Source organism: Trypanosoma rangeli (assembly GCF_003719475.1).
Source record: "Trypanosoma rangeli strain AM80 chromosome Unknown Tra_15.4_contig_00217, whole genome shotgun sequence".
NCBI classification, from domain to species: Eukaryota; Euglenozoa; class Kinetoplastea; order Trypanosomatida; family Trypanosomatidae; genus Trypanosoma; species Trypanosoma rangeli.
The window spans coordinates 1-14,054 of record NW_021705962.1 but is presented as its reverse complement, the minus strand read 5'-3'; the positions used below and the strand labels follow the sequence as shown (position 1 = coordinate 14,054).

General features: G+C 56.1%; 6 protein-coding genes and 1 pseudogene across 6 annotated transcripts, besides 4 other annotated features; all 7 read left to right on the top strand.

Moving 5' to 3' along the window:
* Nucleotides 1–37: 37 nt before the first annotated feature.
* On the top strand, nt 38–1,711 carry TraAM80_06153 (Small Surface Antigen; the record flags this gene model as incomplete). Its single annotated transcript, XM_029383007.1, has 1 exon — nt 38–1,711. The coding sequence occupies one exon, from the start codon at nt 38–40 to the stop codon at nt 1,709–1,711; it is 1,674 nt and encodes a 557-aa protein (XP_029237129.1).
* A 155-nt stretch (nt 1,712–1,866) lies between these two features.
* Nucleotides 1,867–1,894: a microsatellite.
* Nucleotides 1,895–2,428: 534 nt separating this feature from the next.
* Nucleotides 2,429–2,453: a microsatellite.
* A 73-nt stretch (nt 2,454–2,526) lies between these two features.
* Nucleotides 2,527–2,543: a microsatellite.
* Nucleotides 2,544–2,546: 3 nt separating this feature from the next.
* TraAM80_06152 (leucine rich) lies at nt 2,547–4,613 on the top strand (the record flags this gene model as incomplete). Its single annotated transcript, XM_029383006.1, has 1 exon — nt 2,547–4,613. One exon carries the CDS (start codon nt 2,547–2,549, stop codon nt 4,611–4,613), a length of 2,067 nt encoding a protein of 688 aa, XP_029237128.1.
* A 629-nt stretch (nt 4,614–5,242) lies between these two features.
* On the top strand, nt 5,243–5,689 carry TraAM80_06151 (hypothetical protein; annotated as a pseudogene).
* Nucleotides 5,690–5,849: 160 nt separating this feature from the next.
* TraAM80_06150 (uncharacterized protein) lies at nt 5,850–7,724 on the top strand (the record flags this gene model as incomplete). The annotated part of the gene is made up of 1 exon (XM_029383005.1): nt 5,850–7,724. The coding sequence occupies one exon, from the start codon at nt 5,850–5,852 to the stop codon at nt 7,722–7,724; it is 1,875 nt and encodes a 624-aa protein (XP_029237127.1).
* Nucleotides 7,725–7,773: 49 nt separating this feature from the next.
* On the top strand, nt 7,774–9,627 carry TraAM80_06149 (uncharacterized protein; the record flags this gene model as incomplete). The annotated part of the gene is made up of 1 exon (XM_029383004.1): nt 7,774–9,627. The coding sequence occupies one exon, from the start codon at nt 7,774–7,776 to the stop codon at nt 9,625–9,627; it is 1,854 nt and encodes a 617-aa protein (XP_029237126.1).
* A 295-nt stretch (nt 9,628–9,922) lies between these two features.
* Nucleotides 9,923–9,953: a microsatellite.
* A 683-nt stretch (nt 9,954–10,636) lies between these two features.
* TraAM80_06148 (ribose 5-phosphate isomerase) lies at nt 10,637–11,101 on the top strand (the record flags this gene model as incomplete). The annotated part of the gene is made up of 1 exon (XM_029383003.1): nt 10,637–11,101. The coding sequence occupies one exon, from the start codon at nt 10,637–10,639 to the stop codon at nt 11,099–11,101; it is 465 nt and encodes a 154-aa protein (XP_029237125.1).
* A 582-nt stretch (nt 11,102–11,683) lies between these two features.
* Nucleotides 11,684–14,054, top strand: TraAM80_06147 (elongation factor G2-like protein; the record flags this gene model as incomplete). The annotated part of the gene is made up of 1 exon (XM_029383002.1): nt 11,684–14,054. A coding segment is annotated over one exon (2,371 nt), but the record flags the coding sequence as incomplete, so codon positions are not given.

Here is a 14,054-nt window from a genome sequence, read left to right as displayed (position 1 = left end):
GCACAGGACAGGGTATATCAAGTGCTCTCCGGCCACGATGTCGATGGGGAAAACCCTTGGCGACCACCGCTACAGGATTGGCTGCCCGATCGCCAAGGGTGCGTTCAGTACGGTGTACCGCTGCGTTGACCTGGCCACCGGCAAGGCGTACGCCGTGAAGGTGGTGAATCGCGCACTGGTGGAGACAAACAAGATGCAGGAGGCCGTTGTGCGGGAGATCAACGCGATGGAGGTGGTGACACCCTCGCGGTATTTGGTGAACCTTGTGGACAAGCTGGTGTCGGCGCGGAACTACTACCTCATCATGGACCTCGTGGAGGGGGGGACGCTGGTTGATTGCATCCGCAACGCCCCCTCCGGCTTGTCCCTGCAGTGGTGTTGTCGGATCTTTAGGCAGCTGCTCAACGGGCTCAGCCTGCTCCATCGCTGCAACATCGTCCACCGCGACATCAAACCGGAAAATTTGCTTCTGAACGCGGAACACACACAGTTGATGATATCCGATTTTGGGTTCGCGTGCTACGCGCCTTCGGGGCGCCTGCTTCGCCGGGCCTGCGGGACGCCAAACTACTGCGCCCCTGAGTTACTGCAGCAAGACCCCCACTACGATGGTCGCAAGGTTGACGTGTGGGCGGCAGGTGTCACGCTGTACGTCATGCTTTTTAATAAATACCCTTTCCAGGGCAGTGAAGGTTGTCCCGACGCGCTGCTGCAGGCAGTCACAGCGGGAAGGTACACCTTTCCCCGCCCAGTCCCACCTGGTCTGGAACACCTTTTTTCCGTGATGCTCCAGCCGCAGCCCGCCAAACGATGGTCGGTAAGTAAATTACTGCGGCATACATGGGTGCTGGGGATCACACCCATCGTCACGCGGGTGCCTTCCCACACCAACGCTGTGGTGAAGGATATGGGTTCCGTCAACGATGAGTGTGGGCCACCTTTCGATGCGTTTCTTTTGCGGTCCCAATTCGCGCAGGCATTGGAGGACGATGACTTGTGTGCATCTTCGCGCCGGTCACGCTCCTGCCCGCCGCTGCTGCTGCAAAGACCCGATGGGGACCTGGTGTTCAGCCCCACGGGCCTCGATGATGACGTGAACGCCGGATCGCTTCCAGCGATGCACCGCAATGATAGTAGGAGAGGTCCAAAAATGGGTTATTTCAGTAGCAACAGGGGCAATGACGGCAGTGGGGATGGGGAAAAGTGTTCGGGCGTCGTAGAAGTAGTAGGAAGAGTGGGGGGAACCACTCCTATGGATCCCGACTCTGTTTACAGCTACTGTAACAGCGAGAGCAGCTTCCACAGCAACAGCCTGCATGGCAACTCGTTTCTGCTAAACAGCAGCACTGCGACGATAACGTCGCCGTCAACTTATTCCAAAGCAGCTTGTGCGGAGGCACCGGTTTCTTACATGCACGATCTTGTACTTACATTGAAGGCCATTGCCAATTTCTTTTTATTCTGCACAGCGCTTTTTGTTATTGGCGGAATGCGCTTATTGCTGGACGTGGACTTCAACGATCTTCCACTTCCGCTTTTTTTTCGCAACGCGGTGGAGCGTCTGTTGACACCACTCGATGGTGGGAGCTCGCAGTACGTGGAGCCGCAACGCCACCACCAAACGCGTGGTGAGCGACTGCGAGAAATAGTTGCTTCAGCGGGGAGGGCGATCAGCAGGTTCATCCCACGACGCCGGGTGGCACTGACATGAGCGGCGACCGACGGTGTACAGGTCCATAGCCATTCTCATCGCCCCTGCATAGCATAATATCGAACGCCGAGGCATTCCCGCATCTTGAATGCACTCCCCCTGCAGCGCGGTTTAGGTGGTGTAATTTGCGGCGGTCACTGCAACAGTTCAACAATTGCGGCGAGGTGCGTGCGTGCGTGCGTGTTGGCTGCGGCACCTCCCGGATGTGTGTTCCGCGGCTGGGCTTCTGTTGGGTTGCCTGTTACATTTTCACGTACTCGCCAAGCAAAATAAGACGATGACGTCAAACCCATTTCTGTTTTTTTGCCACTTTTTTTTTTGTTTCCTGTGCGTGTTGGTGTCCCTCTCGTAATCACATTTTCTAGTGCCCGCATACTTTGTTTGCTACGGCGGGCCCCAGCACACCCACACGCAGAGGGGATAAAATCAATGGTGGTGGTGGGTAACGCCCCTTCTGCTGTGCTGCCCCTGTGAGGGGCGACTCTTGTGTCTGCTTCTGCAGTCTTCGGGCTCTCGTGTGGAGCGACGGGCGGACTGCCGTTTGGTGGTGATACTGCTCTCTATGCTCTTCTCTCAGTGTGTGTTTTTTTTTTCTATTGATCCTAAGTTTTTCTAGTTTGCCCTTCTTTTTGGCTTTGCCCCTTTGCGTCTTCGTTATTCCCCCACTGTCCTTTTTCTTCCTGCAAAGTCAAGCTTTGCGCACTTTGGGGCCGCGTCTTGTTGCTGTTGTTGTTTTGTTTTTCTGCTCCTGCAACCATCACGTGCATTGGAGTAGTAAACGTAGTGAAAACCATAACAGTCGGACACACACAGAGATATATATATATATATACGCATGGCTCCAGTTCAATCAGATGCGGCGGCGGTTTACGTGGAGGCGTGCAACCGCGAGCACGCAGAGTGTGCACTGGAGCTGGTGGAGGCCTTTGAAAACAACGACAAGGAGGCAAATTTGTCTGACCGATCTGTGCAGCTGAATGACGTGGACGTGGGCTGCATCGCAGAAGCCCTTCTCTCCACTCCCCACTCCATACGTGTGTTGAATCTGGAGGGGAACGCCTTTGGCCTGGCTGGCCTGCAGAGACTCTTGGAGGCCGTTGAGAAGAACCCCGGCACCATCCGCGAGCTGCGGATCGGCAGGAACAAGCTAAAGGACCAGGCGGCGGTGGTTATTGGACACACGCTCTCGCGCGACGGCTGTGGGCTGAAGGTGCTGGACCTCTCTGAGAACGAGATCACCAAGCTGGGTGTCATTCCCATCGCCGCCGCGCTTGGAAATGCCTCCTGTGACATCGTGGAGCTCTCCTTTCACAACAACAAGATTGAGGCAGACGCCGCCACGTACTTAGGGCAGGCCATCCGTCATGCAGGGAAGCTGCGGCACCTGCACCTCGGCTACAATACGATCCGAGACACCGGGGCCGCTCAGCTAGCACAGTGCATCCCCCTGACAGTCACACTTTCCACTCTTGACCTCACCGCCAATCGCATTGGTCCCAGCGGTGGAAAGGAGCTTGCCCGGGCTTTGATGACGAGCTCCTGCAATATTCAACGCCTTAACCTGCGTCACAACCTCTTTGACAGCGAGACCATTGAGATGTATGCAGAGGTGCTGCAAATCAACACCTCGCTCATTCAGCTTTTTCTCGGTTTTATGAACCCCACACCAGATGCCGCCGCGATTGTGCTCTCCGCGCTGCGTGCCAACCACACCCTGCTGCTTCTGGACATCTACGGATGGAAGCTGAGCCAGGAGGTTGCGTGGAAAATCATCGATAGTTTACAAAAAACGAACGGCACTGTTGCGGCTATTGTTACCGACGCGTGCCAGAGCATTACAAAGCGGATTGACGAGGGTAACGACGAAAGGGATGAGCGGGGGCAGCACCCGATATACGTTGGCCCCGATGACCGGGACGCGTACATGGCAACCAAAAGTCTTCGACGGTTTTCGCTGGCACAGTCGCGGCGTCAGTCACGCGCCTCCTCACGTGGAGCGATGTCATCACGCACAGGCAGCCCATCATACCGGCGCGCAAATGAGCGCTCTCAGTCCTGCAGGGAATCCGATGCCCACTCGCGGCGTTCTTCCAGGGTCCAGCAGGAGGTGCCTTACCAAGCTTCACACCAAGGTCTGAGCCATCCTGCAAAAGAGGAGCCCCAGCACTACCGCCGAACAATGATGAGTGAACCTCACGAGCGTGTGAAGAGTACGCCACCCGCCAATACTTCCACACAGTTGGACAATCAGTCGGAGGAGTCTATGAAGCAGCTAGTGGAGCAGTTGCGACGGGAGCTTGCTGAGCAAAGACAGATGCAGCGAGAGCTTGAATTTCGCGTTGCTGCGCTGGAAAAAAGGCGGGAATGTCTTTGTGGATGCACCACTGCCACTTCCGTAGATGATCCGGCACACGTGTCGCGCGTTGCCATTGGAGGCAACAATAAAGGGGAGACCCTCAAACATTTTAACGGTACCACCAACAGTCATGACTCAAATGCGCGTAGTAATTCCCGCGTGGATGGCTACATGCCTCACGAAGGTGCCCCGTCTTTCCGGTCCTCTACTCCTCCCGGTCCCCCGAATTCTGCGGAGTTAATTGAGCAATCCAAAGGTGCCTGGAACAAATCAGGCGCGGCGAGGACGAGGGGGGCCAGCGGCGGGTCGGCTGGGGCCCCAGAGCTTTCTGTCGCTCGCACGGAGCGCTCGGAACCACCAGCAGAGCCATTGGAGCTTCCGAAGGAGATGCGGCCAGCAGAAGTGGCGCTGCAGAAATCCACAAGGCCGTTTGATAACTACCAGCCACGATTGGCTCCTTCGCCATCCAAGGACAACGACCCACCGCGGCGGAAAGGCTCATACACACCGCATAGCCGCTGCCAAGGAAGGAACGGAAACAGCTAGAAAACTAAAACAAGCAGTAAGCGCAGGAGGCTGTGTATACACGTGACGCATATATTTATTTGCGTGGGTGAGGTGCGGCGTCCTGCAAGGGGCAGAGTATTGGGGATGACATTCATCAGGAAGAGGGATGCAGCTGGGGAAAGGCAAGACATCTAGAGAGGAGGTGGAAGGCGCAGCGTGAGCGGAGCAACTAGAGGGCCACTCATCGCTGCTCAGCTGCCGTCTTCCGCGTGAAGGCCGAGGCGGCGTAGGGTAAATGAGGTGTAATAAATTCAGCAAGGACATACACACGTATACACAAGGACAAAAGAGTTTTATCTAGTCATCTGCTTATATATCTACATTAAATAAAGACGAAGAAAAAAATAGGTTGGACGCGCTCGTGAATAGAGAATAGTCGTAAAATCTGCCGCGAAGCATCTCGTCAAACTTTGACGGCGGACGGAAACAAACGCGAAAGCTCGGGATGAGGAATGACCGAAAAGTAAATAAAATAATAATAAATATGGGGGGGAGGGGAAGATAAATGAGTACGCAGAGAAACTTTTCCACCCTCCTTGTTTGTTCTGTTTTCGCTCGTTCTTGCTCTCCTTTTGGGGACGACGACGCATTTGAGGTGCGGTGACATTTTGTTTTTGGTTTACTTCGGCGAGCCTTTTTTTTTTTTCTCGACGGAGGGGCGTTCTGAGTGCGGGCCCACCACAGTCAGGGAGTGACGCCACAACCACGTTTGGCGTTTCCATTGTGTTGTTGGATGTCCCCCTCCCCTTCCCTCCACCCTCTCCCTTCTGCTGTCGCACGTTGGTACTTTGTTGCGACTGCGGCCCGCGGGAGTGTCGCTCGTGCCGTGTGTATGGAGGCGGCGTTGCCGGGAGGGAGAAGAAGGGGTGTGCTTTTATAGAACTTCAACTTTCTCGTTTTTTATTTCTTTTTCTTTGTTGTTGATTGGCTTAGTCTACTGCAGTTCCTTCCTTCCGTTGGTTTTCTTCGCTCCCGACGCTGTCACCGTCTTTGCCTGCTATGTTTCCCACCCTCTCGTTCTACTCCTGTCTCTTTCCTCGCTTCGCACCATGCGTGATCTCCCTGCTAACCTCTCCCCCACACTCGTTTCTGTTGCCTTGACTGACCACTGGAAAGCAGAAGAACACAACACCCGGGACTGCCTGGGGTCAAGTAATTATATCTCTTGTTAGTTTTTACTGCTGTTCTGTGGGAGGCGCGCTTCGACTCCACGCTATGTCGCTGTTTCCGCTCTTACGAGAGCAGTTCTCGGGCAGGGAAAGGCCCCACATGCGTAGCGTGCTGCACTGGGCGCAGTGCCCGAGGATGACCGCAGAAGAGACGACACAGCTGCAGGAGATTAATGCGCTCTCCGGTGACCAGTTTGCTCTGTTAAGGCGGATTTTGTCGGCCTGGGAGCGGGGGGACCTTAATGCACTGCATCGGAGTTTGCAGGACTGCGCCGCCTACTTTGACCCCAACAAGCCGCATCTACTTGCGTACTTTGTAGGAATTGGTGGCATTGACTTGTTTGTCACCTTGCTTTGTGACGTGAACATGCCAGCGCGGCTGGGCAAGACATCATCGCGCCCGTTTGGCATTTATGATGCCAAAACGCATGCACCCTGGCAATTTGTTAGAGCCATTGCGACCTTGATGCGGGTGCTGACGGAGTTGCTCGTCTGCCACAATGAGCTGGGTTGGCACTACTATGATCGCTATCCTGGACTCTTCTTCAGGCTACTAGAGCTGGCAAAGGTGAAGGAGCTGCGGCTGACCGCCCTTGTCATGCTAGAGCACCTGGTGCTAAGCGTGGGTCCTGTGTTGGAGATCTCGAAGGTCCCGGCGCTGCAGGAACTGATCCACACCAACGATGCGGCAACATTGGCTATTTTGTGTCGTGTAATCGCGCTACTTATTGTTCCAGGGGTGGTGTTGAATCACCATCAATCCCCTCACCAGCGTCTTGTCTATCCTGAGTCGCTGCTGCCGCTGCGGCGCATCCAGCGGGTCATTGATAGCAACGTTCTCTGGTTGATCGGGGAGAAGGACCTTGTGAAGCGGCTGGTGATGCTGTGCGAGGTGCGTGGCTCCAGCGATCTTGACGCCACGATGCGGAACGAACGTTCGGTTTCCTTTCTGGAAGGGTCCTTCTTTGACCAGGTAGTGCGGGAATTGTCCACCACCGCCATTACTGCAGTCCCGTCGTTGACGGGCGGAATTCTGTCTGCAAACTTTTTTGGCGGCGTGGACTTTGCACAGTTGGGGCAGGCCGCCGCGCGGGGCTGGAACCGCGGCAGCAGCAACAACACCGACGCCGCCGAGCCTGTAGGCAGCTCTGAGCGAGGCGCTGAATGGGGACTCGCGGCAGGCGAGACCGTAACGGACGACTGGGGCGCATCGCCCCAGCTGATGTTGGGTGCCACGATGACCGCGTGGTCGGACGACGACACCTCCGCCGCCTCCATCGAGCCGGCCGGCTCAAACGTAGATTTCATCTGGTTCGTCGGCTGCGCTGACGCTAAGCAGCGGTGGCGGCTGCGTGACCTGACACTGCGGGAGGAGGTGGATGACAATCGCCCATTACTCTGTGGATTTGGGCCGGTGACGGACAGCAAGGCACACGAAGCCTTTTGGAAAGAGAACCGCGCCTTCTGGCAGTTCCTTGCCCCGGTCCTGCAAAACTCAAATACTTCCGAAAATCCGCAGATCATTGTGGGGGCACAGAGCGAGATTCTCTTTGTGCTAAACCTCATGCTGTCTACCTTCTTCTTTGGGGACGTCTGGTGCACGCTGCGGGATTGCCACTGGATCAGCGTCGCAAGCCGGTTTTACGACTCCGCCTTTGATGTACGTTCCCACCACCGCTCGTTGACGTCGCAGATGGAGCAGCTGCAGCGGCTGTCGGAGCTTCGCCGGTTCCCACGCTTCCTGCCGCCAGATGGTGACGACGCGGAGATGGCGCATACAGAAGCCGAACACATAGAAGAAGAAGAACGGGGGGAAGAGGATGAGGGGGAGGAAGTGCACGGCGGCGGGGCAAGTGAAACCCAGCAAAAAGGACATCCGCCACCGCCATCAGTACAGCAACAACTGGTACTGCAGCAGTGAGGACGGGAGCAGCAAACATGAACGGGAGCGGCGTCCTCCTGCGTTGCAGATGGGTGAGGATAGCGAGGCATTTATTCGCCCCTCCATACAACAGGGAAGTGTGGACGATGAGGAAGGGTTTGATGACAAGAACCATCAGCACGACCCCAGCACGATTCGCAAGTTGGAGCTCTTGCGCGGTGTGCACGAGTTTTGGAACGCACAGGACCGTCGTGAGTGTTCCATGCTCCACGAGGGCGACACCGCCGGCGAGTCTGCCCCGCTTGCACTCAAAATTGCCACGACTTTGGCGCAGCAAAGCGAAGACAGTTGCGTGGAGACGTCGGCTTGTCATGCCCTCGAGGGGTATTTGCGTGGTTTTTCCTTTCTGGTGTACAACAAGAATGCTGCGGATGCTCCACAGACAGTGTTGGGCAGTGTGCTGATGCGTTCTATTCTTGAGCACCGCGTGTACAATGCGACATATGTACCAGGCCTTAGTGGATCGCTTTCTCCCTCGAAGCGGATAGACGGCTTTTTCGCACTGCTTGGAGAACTTATTCGCTACCACCACGGCAACCTCACGCTGCTGCAGAGCTACGTGACGGGTGCAGTGAGTCTTCTTCATCTCAATAACCCCTACGCTTCATCTTCCTTGCGCGCTCATCTACCGCATGCGGCCTCAGAGCATGTAGAGCAGTTGCTGCGGCGGCCTCCATTGGATAGGGGGGAGCATGAACCATTTGCGAAGGTGCTACTTCGGCGCATGCATCGTCATGGGTGTGATACAAATCTGTTCTTGCGCAGCCTGCTGCTTTCATTGACCCCTGGTCTCCGTTCCAAGGTAAACTATGTCTGGAAACCTGTAACCTCGTCCACAGTTGACGTGAGGGCGTCCTTGGACGGCGTCGCCCGCATCGGAGACGTCGTGACGGGTCACCCAGATCGCCTAAATTACATTGGAAGGCATTCGAGACGTTTCGTTGAGATTCTCAGCGAGAGGCGGCAATCGGCAAAGAAAAACCCCTGCGAGACCGGTGTCGTAGCAGCAGGGTATGCTGCTTCTGCTTCTTCCTCCTCTGCACCCCCGTTTACCTCTTCTGCGGCTTCTACACTGTCATTGTGGGACATGCTGCAGATACTATTGCGTTCGCCGCATCGTCTTGCGCTGGAGGAGCGGCCGTTTCCGTGCTTCTTTGACGACAATGATCGGGCCCTTGTTATGGGTGATGTCGACCTGCCGCCCATTGGTCCCCCACCGCAATTTGTGGTGCCACTCTTCCCTGAGCAGGCAGCTGACGGTGAGGGCGATGAAAGCCTCAGCTCACTTGCGGAGCTTGAGCGGGCGCTACTCCAGGAGCCACACAAGCTGGTGTACAGCATGCTGGGCCCACTGAATGCGGAGGGAATTCAGAACGCCGGACGTCTCTGCGTTGTCACGACATGTGTGTTGGTCTTCGTTCGTGCCGCCCGCTTGGGTGGGGCGGCCGCTGTGCAAGAAATACTGGGGAAGCTAAGGACACTGGCGACGATAAGTTATGCGAAGTGGAAGGAGCAACGAAATGCCCCGAATCACTGCGCCAAGAGGTGGAGTCGTCGTGGGAAGCTCCTGCGAGGTTGCACGAGTCGGCTTCCTAGAGAGGGTTCTTGCTACTGTACGGCAAATGATGAATCGGCGCGCTGCTCAGCCTTTCGGGTGCATGGCCACTGCGCCCCTATGAGCGCCAGCGAGGCGTATTACCACCGCTACGGAGGTTGCTTCTTTCGTAACATGTTTCGCCTCCTGTGTGTGTGGATTGGACACTACGGTGCTTGCCAGCGGTACGTGGAGACGATTTACTACTGCACGGAGGTACCATTCGCGGAGACAAAGTCCGTTGTGTTGTACATCATGCGCCTGCTCCCGGACTACTTCTTGCAGTGAGAAGGGCAGGCCGCCTGCCGCCGCCGGTGATAATGGTGAGGGCTGCACGTGAAAGTTGTGTATGTGTGTGTGTGACGATCAACGCCTTGTCGGCTGCGAGTGACACAACTCAAACAACCCAGGACACACAACAAAAAAAAAAAGACGATGAAGGAAGCGAGAGATCGGGGCCAAAAAGAACAATGCCACCATCAGGGCAGCACCGAGGCGCCGCCTCTCCTTTATGCAACTGTGGTGCGAAGAACCGCAGCAAAACAGGGACTGGCAGGAAGCAGCGAAGAAGAAAAGAAGAACAAGAGAGAGAGAGAGAGAGGAGGGAGAGAAGAAAAAAAGGGAAAACATAAAAATACGGGTGACTTGAAGGGAGGTGCTGCGTGGTGGAGCAGAAAGGAAGGCCCGCCTTGCTGCTGGCTGCTAGGTGGGGGTGAGGGAGGTAACCGGGGCATGGGGGGCAAAGAGAGGGGGAGCACACAACAGCCGCAGCCACGGGAACGAACGCGGATAGTGACTCTCTTCCCACCTTGCGAGTATGGTTCAGTTTATCATGGGGCAACGTGTGATGACTGCAGTGGACGCCGTCACGAGAAGTTTGTTTTGTTCTCCTCCACGTGTATATACACATATATATATACGCATAGGAAAGTCGGTACCATTGCGTTTACTATTTTACTTCCACTCTCCTGCATGCAGGTGCATGCACGTACACGCGTTTCTCTACGTATATCTACATGCCTGCGTGCTTCACTGCGTGCATTGCGCGGAGGAGGGCGACCGAGACAATGCGACGGGTGCCACTGTCATCTCCGTTTTCTCCCTCCCTTGGCGGTTGCCCGCTCTGTGTTTACTTTGGCTTCCCACTTCACCCTTTTTTTTCCATGCCGCCGTGAGAGGCAACACCAGTCAAGTGAAAGTTGCAAGGTATACTGCCCATTCACCAGCCGTTGTACAGAGCTGCGACAGCTGCCACCACTACAGGGGGGACTGACACAAAGATTAATCCTCAACGACGATGACGCGCAAGGTAGCCATTGGCACGGATCACATCGCATTCCACCTCCGCGAGAAGCTGATGGAGTGCGTGAAGGAGGCTGGTGAGGAGTTCGTGCCGGTGTACTGCGGCACAGTAACGGCGGAGCGCGTCGACTACCCGGACTTTGCTTGCCGCGTGGCGGAGATGGTGACGAGGAAGGAGGTGGAGTTTGGTGTGCTGGCATGCGGCAGCGGGATCGGCATGTCCATCGCGGCCAACAAAGTCGCCGGGGTGCGGGCGGCCCTCTGCCACGACCACTACACCGCAGTGATGTCGCGTCTCCATAACGACGCGAACGTTGTGTGCGTGGGGGAGAGGACGACCGGCGTAGAGGTCATTAGGGAAATAATCATCACGTTTCTGCAGACGCCCTTCAGCGGCGAGGATCGCCACGCCCGACGCATTGGTAAGATAAGGGATATTGAGGCGGCCGATGTCAAGTGACGGCGCGGGCAGGGTAATAGCAGTATCATCTACGGGTGCGTGTGTGTAGGAGGCGCGAGGGATGTCCCTCGGCCACCGCGAAAAAAAACAAACAAGAACAAAACTGGAAATAAATAAATAATTTTTTTAAAAAAAACATGGGAAAAAAGAAAAACAAGCGGACGACGTTCGCAATGAAGCGAGCGGAGTGGAATATTGTAATCTACTGGGAAAACAGTCACGGGGAAGAGGCGTGTGTGTGTGGTGTGTGGAGAGTCGTCAACTGCAAGTGACGCGATGCGTGGTTGGGGCTACGGATGTGGGTGCACTTCAGCTGCGGCTGTGAGGACGCTGCTTTGTCTCTTCGTCTTTCAACGACATGAGTGTTCACTGTGGATAAAACCGAGAAAACAAATGAAGAAAAACACGGCCCAAGGTGTGTGGATAAGCATCAGCTATGAACACAACGAAGCGAATGCGAGTGCTCCTTTTTTTTCATCTCTCTCTTCTTATGCTCTTTTTTTTTTGCGGATTACAAAGCTGAAGGCGGCGCCCCCTCCCCCCCCACTACTCCTGACATCTTCCCACACCTGGGGTACCCAGATGCTTCGGCAGTGTGCTGGTTGCTACTGGCGGCGTGTGGCTCCCTTGTGGCGCTGCACGACCACAGAGCTGCTTCGGTCACTGTCACACTGTGTACCGCGCAGCAACGCTCGGGCAGCGACGACGTCTGCACGCACCACAGCCGCCGCGTTGGAGTCACCCATCCTACGCATGCGCAACATTGGGGTTGTGGCACACATCGATGCCGGCAAGACGACCACAACAGAACGCATGCTGTTTTATGCGGGTGTCTTAAAGTGTGTCGGGGAAGTGGACAGTGGCACGACCACAACTGACTTCATGAAGGAGGAGATGGAGCGCGGCATCACAATTCAGTCCGCCGCTGTCTCCTTCCAGTGGAGGAATCACAGCATTCACCTCATCGACACGCCTGGCCACGTGGACTTCACAGTGGAGGTGGAGCGTGCGATGCGGGTGGTAGACGGCGTCGTTGCCTTGTTTGATGCCTCTGCCGGTGTACAGGCGCAGAGTTACACGGTTTTGCGCCAAAGCAGAAAATTTGGCATTCCAGTGATTGGGTTTTTGAACAAAATGGATAAGTATAACGCAGACTTCAAGATGTCTGTGGAGACTATCCGGCGGAAGCTGGAGGTGGAGCCGCTTCTGCTGCAACTGCCGCTTCTTTGCGAGGACGGCAGTTTTGAGGGCGTCATCGACGTGGTTGAGATGCAGGCGTGTCGCTTTGGAGGCAACCACGGCGTGGATGTGATGAAGCAGGACTTGCGGTTGCCTGGCTTTGAACCGGCACACCTCCTCCAGGCGGCTGTGGTGGCGCGTCACGAGCTTATCTCAACGTTGACCACACTAGACGACCCACTCTCGGACGCCGTGATCGCCTTGCTAGATCAGACCGACGGGGACGAGCAGAAGGCCGAGGAGTTGCTTCCGTGTGTCCAGCTACGCGCGGCGATTCGGCGTCAGACGCTGCGTCAGGGGGTGCTAAGGCCGGTGATGCCACTGCTTTGTGGGGCATCTAGGCGCGACAAGGGGGTCCAGCCCTTGCTGGACGCTGTCGCGGACTACCTGCCCTCCCCGCTGGATCGACCTCTAGCTGGCTACGCCCGCGACGGGGAAGTTGTGCCCCTCCCACCCGTTAGTGCCGCTCCCTCTGCCCCCGTGGTGGCGTTGGCGTTTAAGGTGACACACGCCACGAGCCCCAAGGGGCGACGCCAGCCTTTGGTCTTTTTTCGCGTGTACAGCGGCAAGGTTACACCGAGGATGACGCTTGTGAACAATAACTGTAATCGACACGAGAAACTTGAAAAACTGTACGTGATGCACGCGAATCATCAGGTGGAGGTTCCACACCTTGTCGCAGGCGAGATTGGGGCGGCCTTTATGCAGTTCACTACGACTGGTACCACACTTTTTGCAGCTCCTCAGCAACCTCCGCTGGACGCCGATCACACGAGGAAGGAGGTATTCACACTGGAGGGTATCAGCCCACCGCCGGGTGTTATTTCCTTTGCGGTTGAGGCTGCTACAAAACAGCAAATTCCACTTCTTGATGCGGCTCTTAAAGAGCTGAGTTTTGAGGACCCCAGTCTACGGGTTCATAAGAACGAATTTGGGCAAGTGGTCTTGAGCGGCATGGGAGAACTGCATCTTGAAATCGTTATGTCACGCCTGGAGCATGACTACCATCTAAAGTGTCGACTACTGCGGGCCGTCGTGGAGTACCGCGAGGTGGTACGCGAGGAAGTAGAGCTTCTGCATGGGATTGGAACATACAATGAACTCCCATACGTTGACTGCTCGCTGCGACTCCAGCCGCTACTTGAGGCAGACGGCTCCTGCGATCCAAGCCAGACTTGTTCCTTTGTGCTGGACGAGACGTTCACGGATAATTACCTTGCCAGGGCGGCCGTCTCCAGCAACGATCGACGTCGCCGCGCGGAGGATCACCAGCGGAATGCGAAGGAGGAACTGCGGCTCCTCAGCGATGTGTTTTCCAGCGCAGTTACGGATTGCTCCCACATGGGTCCTCTTGCTGGTCTTCCTCTCCACGGCGTGCAGGTTGTTTTGACGGCGTTCAAAAAGTTCGGCAGCACACAGCTGGTGGAGGGCCCGCTGCAGCAGGCGGCGCGCTCGCTTGTGCTGCAGCTGCTTCGCTCTGCTTCCAAAGCTAAGCTCGCCGCGATGGAGCCGATGATGGAGGTGGAGGTGCACCTCTCTGAGGCAGCCTACATTGGCGGGGTTGTGGGCTCCCTGAACGAACGTAAGGCCGTCACGGTGGACGTCCAAGACGGTGGGCGGTCGGTGAAGGCAATCGTTCCGATGCGAAACATTGTGCGCTACACGATGGAGCTTCGGAAGGCCGTGAAGGGGCACGCCAGCCTGTACACACGTC